General features: G+C 38.7%; 1 protein-coding gene across 1 annotated transcript; it reads left to right on the top strand.

The window, feature by feature from the left end:
• The first annotated feature begins 269 nt into the window (after positions 1–269).
• Positions 270–10,392, top strand: LOC130234406 (leucine-rich repeat-containing protein 52). The gene is made up of 2 exons (XM_056464615.1): positions 270–915; positions 10,075–10,392. Exons 1-2 carry the CDS (start codon positions 270–272, stop codon positions 10,365–10,367), a joined length of 939 nt encoding a protein of 312 aa, XP_056320590.1. The 3' UTR covers positions 10,368–10,392.
• Positions 10,393–11,707: the final 1,315 nt, after the last annotated feature.

An 11,707-nucleotide genomic window follows, 5' to 3' on the forward strand; every position in this document is an offset into this window, starting at 1 on the left:
TCAGTATAAACTGTACATTTATCGATTAACATTTTAGAATAAACCAGTATATCTGTATTATAACATAGTAATTATCAATGCAACATTATAATCAGTATCTCTCTCTCTCTCTCGCTCTCACTCACTAAGGGGCCATGAGAGGGTCTGCTTTTTTCTTCATTGGAGCTCTTCGGTTTCTCCAATACTAACCTGCTCAGACTTGATGAAGCTCGCTTTTGCAGCATGTGTCTGCTATATTTACATAATAATAACCTCCATAATTAGACGCGATGAAGCGCGCGGTCGCAGCAGCGTGTGTCCGGCGGGAGCGCGCACAGATCTTGCTGGTGCTCCTGGCGCGCGCGGTGTCTTCGGTGCCTCCAGGCTGTCCGGAGCGCTGTGTGTGCGATGACCAGCATGTAGTCCAATGCGCGGAGCAAGACCTCCAAAAATTTCCCTCCGGACTCCCACTGACCACCCGACAGCTGATCCTGTCCAACAACCGCATCTCCGACCTTCCCGCGCTCGAGCTCAATTACCTCTCCGACCTCCTGTACCTGGACTGCAGCAACAACTCCCTAACGCACATCTCTGAGTCCACTTTTGGTAATCTGAGGAAGCTTGCGTACCTGGACCTGTCCTTTAACTCCTTCCAGATGATCCAGGAGCAGACCTTCGGTGCGCTGGAGAGTTTGGTGATGCTGAGGCTCACTGATAACCCCATGCTCTCGGAGATCCACCCGCAGGTTTTCTCCGTGCCCAGTGTCCTGCAGGTGTTGGATATCAGCAGGAATAACCTGAGCAGGCTGAATGTGAGCTTTTTAATGGGTCTTGGGGGTCTGCGGTCCCTCGGGCTGAGCGGGAACCCGTGGCGGTGCGCTTGTGACACTGAGGAACTCTGCTTCTGGATGCACTCGGACACCTTTAAATTTATAGGTAGGCTGTGCATGCAGTTTATTTAATTAAATATGACTTTATTACATGGCTGTCTGGACTACACAATTCCAGTGTTTGGGGTAACGCATTACAAATAACGAAAGTAATTATTTCAAGTAATGCGTTACTTTACACGTTACTTAAAATTCCTTAAAGCAATGATTTTTTTAAAAAAGTATCTCAAATATTATTACTTACTACTAGAAAGTAGTTAGAAAAGGTTATTAAATATGACTTTACTACACGGCTGTCTGGAATACTCTATTCTGATTGGTCAGTCAAGAGATAGTAGGTATGTTATTCCATGATAACAACCGCTAAATAATACTCATCAGTCTACGTTCAAATCCATATACTTACTTACATCCATATTCATATGTATCTGCTTATATGTTATGTTACGCTGCGTTTTTGACTGTTTGGCACCTGCTTGTGCATTAATATATAGGTCAGTGTATGCCTTTTCGTTTCTGTCAGCTTTCTGTTTAGCGCCATCTTGTGTCTGAATAATGAGCAGGTTAGTGTATACTCCATCAGCTGTTTTCGTTTCTGTCAACTTTGTCTTTAATTAAGGAGCTAACAAACTATTATGCCTCAGAACAATATTTAGTGTCTAATATTAATGTTTTGTGGCAAGTAGTCATGTAATAAGCGGGATAAAGTACATCCAGATGGTTGTTTTTGCAGAATAAAGCCCTTCAGTCTAATACAACAGTCCTCTGCTTCTGGATGCACTCGGACACCTTTAAATTTATAGGTAGGCTGTGTATGCGGTTTATTTAATTTAATATGACTTAATTACACGGCTGTCTGGAATACTCAGTTCTGATTGGTCAGTCAAGACATAGTAGGTATGTTATTCCATGATAACAACCGCTAAATAATACTCATCAGCCTACGTTCATATCCATATACTTACTTACATCCATATTCATATGTTTCTGCTTTTATGTTATGTTACGCTGCGTTTTTGACTGTTTGGGGCCTTCTTGTGAATTAAAATGTAGGTCAGTGTATGCCTTTTCGTTTCTGTCAGCTTTCTGTTTAGCGCCATCTTGTGTCTGAATAATGTGCAGGTTAGTGTATACTCCGTCAGTTGTTTTCGTTTCTGTCAGCTTTGTGTTTAATTAAAGAGCTAACAAACTATTATGCCTCAGAACAATATTTAGTGTCTAATATTAATGTTTTGTGGCAAGTAGTCGTGTAATAAGCGGGATAAAGTACATCCAGACGGTTATTTTCGCAGAATAAAGCCCTTCAGTCTTATACAACAGTGCTCTGCTTCTGGATGCACTCGGACACCTTTAAATTTATAGGTAGGCTGTGCATGCAGTTTATTTAATTAAATATGACTTTATTACACGGCTGTCGGGAATACTCTATTCTGATTGGTCAGTCAAGACATAGTAGGTATGTTATTCCGTGATAAGAACCGCTAAATAATACTCATCAGTCTACGTTCAAATCCATATACTTACTTACATCCATATTCATATGTATCTGCTTATATGTTATGTTACGCTGCGTTTTTGACTGTTTGGCACCTGCTTGTGCATTAATATATAGGTCAGTGTATGCCTTTTCGTTTCTGTCAGCTTTCTGTTTAGCGCCATCTTGTGTCTGAATAATGTGCAGGTTAGTGTATACTCCATCAGCTGTTTTCGTTTCTGTCAGCTTTGTGTTTAATTAAAGAGCTAACAAACTATTATGCCTCAGAACAATATTTAGTGTCTAATATTTATGTTTTGTGGCAAGTAGTCGTGTAATAAGCGGGATAAAGTACATCCAGATGGTTGTTTTCACAAAGTAAAGCCCTTTAGTCTTATACAACAGTCCTCTGCTTCTGGATGCACTCGGAAACCTTTAAATTTCTATGTAGGCTGTGTATGCGGTTTATTTAATTAAATACGACTTCATTACACGGCTGTCTGGAATACTCAGTTCTGATTGGTCAGTCAAGACATAGTAGGTATGTTATTCCATGTTAACAACCACTAAATAACACTCATTCAGGAACTTCGCATTAGTAGTCTCTTACTAATAATTACTTTCATACAATAAAACATTACTCAATAAAAGTCACGTTGTTAAACTGTAGAGTTGAATTTTCAACATCAACAGAGCAGAGATCAACATCCCATAATGCAATTCACAACCGTAAACAAACGCAAAACACTACAGTCAATCACAAAGTTTCCGTAATTTGTGATTCTCTAGTGTTTTTCATTTATTTACAGTTAATTAACCGATATTATTTACAGAGTGGGTTGCCTTGATGAACAAATGTGAAGGTTGCCAACATGTATGCAGCACAGTCGAAAAGTAAGACTTGTTCAAATTATGTCATGAAACTTTGATTTATATTGATATTATGCTATCTGATTTAAATTATACTATCTTTACAGTGTAAATCTTAGTTGATGCATCTCTTAAAGACACGATGGAAAATTTTGGGCACGATGAATATTTTATTCCCTAAGTTTTATATGAGAATTGTGTCCTTAATCATGTAGAAAGGATCCTGAATGATCAAACTCATTTTTTGTTTCCACATTATGAACTGCTTCCCTCTGGTAGGAGATATAGAGTCCCTAAGTGTAGTTTGAACTGATATAGAAAATCCTTTGTACCTGTTTAAGTGGGTTTATTTAGCAAGAGTTTATCTTAATTCGCATTATAATTATTGGAACTACTGTATTTTGTATTGTTTTTATTGTGTTTATGGAAAGTCTGCAGCAATATAGTGATGCCCATAACAAATTTCCTGTCAAGGCCAATAAAGTTTATTACTTCCTTACTACTACTTAATTCCTGCGGTCAACTGGTATGTTTTTCATTCATTCAGAAAGGTGGATAGATAGTGGTCATGTGGGAAAATTGATACAAGCAGGGTGCTGAAATATAACTGTGTAAACTTGCAGTGGGCTGGTTATAGAGGTCAAAACAAAGACAGACATGTTGAAGGAGAACGCACATTTTCAATGCAGAATAACTGACTTTAGCATTGTTTTTCAGATAAACAAGTGTTCACTTTGGATGTTTTCTAAATATCTGACTGCAAACATTATTTTTATGCTTTAGAAAAGTCAAAAATTTACAAACAGCACCTTTAAAAAGTAACTAAGTTAAAGTAACTTAAAAGTAACCGGCCTAAGTAACACATTTAGCTACCTTTTGTTTTTTTAAGTGACTTTAGATTGAAATATTTATTCATTCCTTTAGCTTAGTGCCTTATTTACCAGGGCTCGCCACAGCAGAATGAACCGCCAACTATTCCAGCATATGTTTTTTACGCAGTGGGTGCCCTTCCAGCCACAAGCTAGTACTTGGAAACACTGATACACTCTTGCATTCACACACACTCATACACTATGGCCAATTTAGTAATTCAATTCACCTATAGCGCATGTGTTTGGACTGTGGGGGAAACCGGAGCACCTGGAGGAAACCCATGCCAACACAGGGAGAACATGCAAACTCCACACAGAATAGCCAACTAGCCCAGCCAGGACTCGAACCAGCGACCATCTTGCTGTGAGTCGACAGTGCAAACCACCGAGCTACCGTGTTGCCCCTAAATTGAAATATATGTTCCCAATCCTGTGAGTACACGCACATACACCATACAGGGGTGCATATAATCGTTCATCTTTCAGAAATGTCCACTTATAACCAGTTATATTTAGGCTCCTAATGGCTTCTTACTGCACAAAGCCACGCTAAACACTCGCACACAGACACACACATAAAACAAACACAAATGCACAGCGTGCGTAACAGGAATACTACAGATAACGGCTGCTTTTAATTGGCACAGATGTATTCCCTGGAGTGCAGTTCTTAAATTAACATGCAACTTTTCACGTAAGAACGCAAGATCAAACACAACTATAATCTCCCCTCTGCTCTAAGCTCTTCCAGCCCCTCATGTGCTGGCCTATTTTTATTTATTTCTTTTTTTTACCTTTCACTGGCTTTGTAGGGGCTTATTTAGAGCAGAGCCCCTACTAACATTAACTGCAGACAGAAGCAGTGCATCACCACAGATTTTTACACTTTAATTGCATTAAAAATAGTCCACTTACTGTTAAAATATTTTGACACAAAATATATTTAATAATATTTCTAAATATAATTATTTAAAATGACATTTTTAATCAGTCAAGACATTCCAAGGTATGTTATTCCATGTTAACAACCGCTAAATAACACTCATTCAGAAATTTCGCATTAGTAGCCTCTTACTAATAATTACTTTCATACAATAAAACATTACTCAATAAAAGTCACTTTGTTAAACTGTAGAGTTGAATTTTCAACATCAACAGAGCAGAGATCAACATCCCATAATGCAATTCACAACCGTAAACAAACGCAAAACACTACAGTCAGTCACAAAGTTTCCGCAATTTGTTATTTGTTTTCCCACTTATATATTTAATAATATTTCTAAATATAATTATTTAAAATGGCATTTTTGTAAATATTGGATTGCATGTATGTAATAATTTTAGAGAGATTATAAAAATGAAATGTAAATATATATAAAATGCTCAATTTATGTATATATATATATATATATATATATATATATATATATATATATATATATATATATATATATATATATATATATATATATATATATATATATACAGTGTTCAGCATATTTAAGCACACCCCTTACTAATCTATCTTTTAAACTCATATGTTTAATAGGAAGCTATATAATATCATATCTGTACATATACATTAGATTAGTCAGTACTGGAGCCAAATCTGGAGCTAATCTACCAAAATAACTGAAGTTATTGGAACTGAAATAATCCAAATTTATATGTTATAGAAGAATATTAAATACAAATTGTAAGAAAGAGGAAATGTCAAGAGAAGCAAAGTATTAAAGAATTTAGTTGAAATTTTGTAGGTTGTAATGTTTTTGCAATCTTGTGCTTGAAATATTTGTATTATTTTTCAATTTCTAAGTATGTTAGGTGACTAAATATTACTTTAATAAACATATCTGTTTAATAAATCTGTTTTGTTTAAATGCACCGAAATACATTCACTGAGAAATGGATACAAATATTCATTTTCAGAATGGGGTGTACTCAATTTTGCTGCTCACTGTATTTATGTGAGCTAATTTAATAACATAACTAAAAATAATGGTCCAAAAAAAGAGTAGCCAAATTATTAAATATTAAAATAAAATATTAATAAAGAGGAAAAATCAAGAGAAACATAAAAAAAATCTAATTTAGTTCAAATTTTGTAGTTTTTTTTATTAAAATGAATAATCTTTCTATTATTAAAGATGTTTGTTAACCTGTCTAAAATGTAATAATATTTCAAATGTCTATATTCACTGAGAAATGGTTTAAAATGTTTATTTTTTTAAAAGATGCTGGCCTAAAAGCCTTTTTAGCTAAAAAATTAATTATGAAAAATATATTAGCATAACAAAACAATACAACTATTTTGCTTGCCTGAATTGATTTATGTAAACCTGTTGAATGCATGTAGGCTACCGTATTTAAGGCAAGAATATTATAGGTAACTATAATAGAATTACCCAAAAATGAAAAGTAATCCCTTACTTAGCTTTTAATTTGCAGAAAAGTAATCTAATTATAGTAACTAATTACTCTGTAACTAATTACATCCATCATGATTCACGATACTTTCCAATTTCCAAGCGAAAAGACAGAGTGAAGTGGAGCAGTAGCAGTAAGCGTGTCTCCTTACAGAAGCATAAACACAAAGAGTAAATGACTACTTGACGAGTGACGAGTGTGAATTATTCAGCATGTCCGTGTGTAAGGTAACAGTATGAAGAGATGCGGAAGGGCACTGCTTTAATTTACACCACTGAATGCTCATTTCCATTGCTAAGAAGATAACCTTTAAGAGCATTTGATGACATTAAAGGCCAGGTTTACTTACTTGTACAAAAACTCTCTTGGCATTCAAAGACTTGTCAGGAATAATTAAACATACAAAAAAGGTAGCAATGAAAATGCATGGAGACTTATTTTGTGGCTGACCTCATTCTATATGCCGACCCAGGCTCATTCTGATTGCGTACCCCTATATACATTTCTGGAGATCACCAAATATGTCCCAGGAGGTAAGATTTTTGCAGTTTCGCTGTGTATGCTTTTTCAGATCTCAAATTTCTCTTGCAAGTGCCATTCGTGCCTGCTCTTCTCACGTAAATCCACCAGAGGCTGCTGACAACTGACTGACTGACTGACCAACCGACCGAGACTCCCACCCACCCCCTTTCCTAAACCTAACTCCAGTGTTTTCAAAAGCAAACCAGAAAAAGAAAAGCCCTCGCCTGATTTTTACCACGTTTTCAGATTTTACCACGTTTTCACCCTGTTATTTACTTGTTTATTTGTTATTTAATTTGCTATTTTATTTTTTGCCTTTTGATTTCGTTTTACATGCTTTCTGGAACCGTTCTTCACCAGACTCGAACCCCGTCGTTGTGGTCAACTCCTCTCTGTGTCTCCAGTCTGCTGACGTACAGTATATGGTGAGCTACTGGCCAAACTGGTAACAGTGGAAAAGTCGTCCACAAGAAGGTAAGAGGTCAGCAGGCAGCGCGAAAAGAAACAGAAGCCGTCAGTGGCATCATACCGCCACGTTTTAAAGAGGAAATGCTGCCAAATGTAGCTCTGGCTACATAATTCCTGCTCTCCAGAAATGTATAGGGGGGTACATTTTCACAATGAGCCTGTGTCTCTATATGCATATGTAAAAGTTGCAGAAACACAAATTAACAGGCGAAGAATATTTAAATGCAAATTTGTGGTATTAATTTTACTGATATTTGTGCCTTCATTTAAAGGGACAGTACACATTTAATTAAAATTAAATTACATTTAAAAGGCATCTATGATGAAAATCAGCTTTTGGAAGCTGTTTGGACAGAACTGTGTGTAGGTGTAGTGTGTCCACGATCATACTGGAGTGATATAAACAGTATAAATCTCTTTTTTTAGTTTCCTAACATTAAAATAGTATAAATCCCAGCAATTTAGCGACCCAGCACAACGTGACGTTGACAACCCAGGCTCATTTTGATTATGTACATACTGAATATACATTTCTGAAGAGCGCCAAATACATCACAGGAGCTACAAATTTTTGCAGTTTTTGTTTTCGCGAATCTGCCAGTGGCCGCTGTGTACACTTTTATCAGATCTTAAATTTCTCTCGCAAGTGCCAATTACGCCTGCGCTTCTCGTGTAAATCCACCAGAGGTCACTGTCAACTGGCTGACTGACTTACTGACTTACTGACCAACTGACCGATCCCTCCACCTACCCCCTTCCCTAAACCCAACCGTCTCAAATCCTCTGATGTACGCTGCGAGCTACTGGAAAAGCTAGCGGGAAAGCCGTCCACACGTAGGTAAGCGGTCAGCTGGTAATTTCGAAAAGGAACATTGTCATACCGCCCCGTATCATTCGTTAAAGACGAAATACAGCCATATGTTCCTCTGGCTACATAATTCGCGATCTTCAGAAATGTATATAGGGCTACGTTTTCAGAATGACCCAATGTTGGACATAGGAGAGCGGTTTTCCCCACCCACCGATATTGATTGACAGCCGTATATTAACATGTCTCCATAGTAACGTGTATAAACATGTCCACAGAACAGGATTTGCAAAGAAACTGGGATTAAAAGATCTGTTCGACTCTCTGTGATCAGCTGCACCTCAGGAATGAGTTTTACGAGTTTAAAACGTTTAAAAATCTGCGCATGTTTGCAATGAAGAAAAGACACAGCACAGCACAGCCGCATAGTGTCAGTACAGCTATATACGAGGATGCTTTAATCATACAACAGGAGTCCCGGTTTGTGAATGTTAAATGTGGTTTGTTTTGTACAGTAGCATTAATGAATATAGCAGTGTTTATTAAATTGAATCCTGTCACAGTTGCTGCAAGTAGACATGCGAAAACAATGCAAAGTTAAAGTGTGTGTGTTGTGTGTTTGTGTGCTGCAGACGTTGTAATGGCACTAGTGTTGGCCTCATCATTTCAGAAAGGCTTAAATAAACTCCACCACAAATACATCAAATAAGCTTACTTGCTATTATTGACTACTAAACTGGATCTCTGCTTCATCTGTGTCTGTTTCTGTCACTGACTGCTGTTTATCTGACCTAACGTATGATGGTGCGTTCACACCAGACGCGGATGAAGCGTCAAGTGCGAGTGACTTCCATGTTAAGTCAACGCAAAGACACGAATAGACATCCTGCGGCGCGAATGAGGTGTTTTTGTGAATTGAGCATTTTGTGCATTTGACATGGCTTAACACACGATTCGCTTAAGTTGTAAAATCTGAACGTTAGCAGATATTCACGGCGCATTAACCAATCAGGAGCTTGCTCTTGTAGGGGAGTGATTATGATGTAGTGCCTGTTGTTTGTGTGCCGAAGGAAAATCCTCAGCTCAGGACATCAGCTCATCAAACTGGGCTTGGCTCAGTCTGAAGCACCGCTGAAAGCCTCCATCATCCAGGAATAGTTTCTGGAGGAGCTGATGAACTCACAGTGCTGGATGCACCTCTGAAAGGATCTAGTGGACTCAGACTTGGCCCCGAACGATTCTGAGCTGTTTTTCAGCCTTCCTAAAGCACAAAAACACAGCTGCTGCTCTCTTAATAAAATCTAAGTTAGCTATTTAGCACTGAAGTCACCGGACAGACAGAAGCCCTGCCCATGATGCAAAGCCGCATCTATTGTGAAGCAAATTTCACGCTTGAATGAATGGAGTAAACTCAAAATGGTCACATGTCTATTACACGCAAGAGACGTCTGGTGTGAACACAGCATAAGAAGCAGACACGAATGTGGGAACGGTGGGCGGGGACAACCAGCTCATTTGCATTTAAAGGCACAGACTGCAAAATCAGCTCCACTTTCTTCTGACCCCAAAATCGTCATATTCTGCATTGTATAATAAATGATCTGATGGGTATTTTAAGATGAAACTTTACAGACACATTCTGGAGACACCAAAGTCTTATCTTACATTTTGTAAAAGGGGTAAAATAGGAGCCCTTTACATTTTTGTCATATTGCCCAGCCCTATTGTCTAATACATTTTTTTACTTGTGTTTCACGGATCTAGAAGAGGGCCAGACAGTGTGTGATGGTCCGTCATACTTGCGTGGGCAGCGTCTCTCCGAGTTGGGTCTTTGGTTGAGAAGACAGTGCCACCCTGGACTGGACCACCAGGACTACCTGTTTTTTGTGGCCATCGGTTTTGTTATCTTTGGGATTGGCACAGTGCTGGCATGGGCCGTGGGCATGGTGATAGTGCTCTGCCAACGCTGTGTCAGATGGAGGAAGGACAGACCAAATGCTGACCTGACTGAAGAAGAGGACACTAAAAGTGGCATAACAGGACAGGACAAATCATAGAATAAACAACCCAGGCTCATTCTGATTACGTAGCCCTATATACGTTTCTCGAGAGTGTGAAATACTTCCCAGGAGCTACGTTTTTGCAGTTTTTGTTTTCGCGAATTCCACCAGAGGCCGCTGTGTACGCTTTTTCAGATCTCAAATTTCTCTCGCGAGTGCCATTCGTGCCTGCTCTTCTTGTGTAAATCCAGTGTAAATCCGGACTGACTGACCGGCCAATACCCTCCCCCTCCCCTGAACCCAACCAATAGCATTTTAAAATGCAGAGATTGACCCGCCCACCCCCTTCGCTAAACCCAAACCTCAGTATTTTAAAAAGCAATCCAGAAAAAGAAAAGCCCCCTGACTTTTTAACACGTTTTCAGATTTTACCACACTCTCACCCTGTTATTTACTTCTTTATTTTATTTTTTGGCTTTTGTTTTTGTCTTACCTGCTTTCTGGAACCGTTCTTCACCAGACTCAAACCCCGTCATTGCAGTTAACTCCTCTCTGCGTCTCAAGTCAAACTGGACAAATTAGTAACAGCGGGAAAGCCGTCTATAAGCATTAGTGGAGATCGCGAATTATGTAGCCAGAAGTATGTATGTACGTCTTTAAAACGAACGCTACGGGGCGAATGACGCTGTTCCTTTTCTTGCTTACCAACTAACCGCTTACCTCCGAGTGGTAAGTTTCCAGCTGTTACCAGTTTGTCCAGTGCCTCGTGTACGTCGGAGGTGTGATGCAAAGCAGAGTTGACTGCAATGACGAGATTCGACTCAGACAAGGAACAGTTCCAGAAACAGGTAAGACTAAAACAGAAGCCAAAATATAAAATAAACAAGTAAATAACAGGGTGAGAAAGTGGTAAAATTTGAAAACGTGGTGAAAATCAGATGAGGGTTTTTCTTTTGCTTTTCAAAACACTGTCGGTTGGGTTTAGGGAAGGTGGTGGGCGGGTCAATCGGTGCTTTTGAAAACACTATTGGTTGGGTTTAGGGAAGGAGGAGGGTGGGTCAGTCAATCGGTCAGTCAGTCAGTCAGTCAGTCAACAGCGGCCTCAGGTGGATTTATGCGAGAACAGCAGGCACGAATGGCAATCGCGAGAGAAATTTGAGATCTCAAAAGCACACACAGCAGCCTCTGGGTGGATTCGTGAAAGCAAAAACTGCAAAAAACTGAGCTCCTGGGAAGTATTTGGCACTCTCTAGAAATGTATATAGGGGTACGTTTTCAGAACAAGCCTGGGTTAAATAATAACTAATACCAGTAGTTCATTCATTTTCTTTTCGGCTTAGTCCCTTTATTAATCTGGGGTCGCCACAGTGGAATGAACCGCCGTTAGTAAAAACTAT

This window comes from Danio aesculapii, chromosome 2 (assembly GCF_903798145.1).
Source record: "Danio aesculapii chromosome 2, fDanAes4.1, whole genome shotgun sequence".
Lineage (NCBI taxonomy): Eukaryota > Metazoa > Chordata > Actinopteri > Cypriniformes > Danionidae > Danio > Danio aesculapii.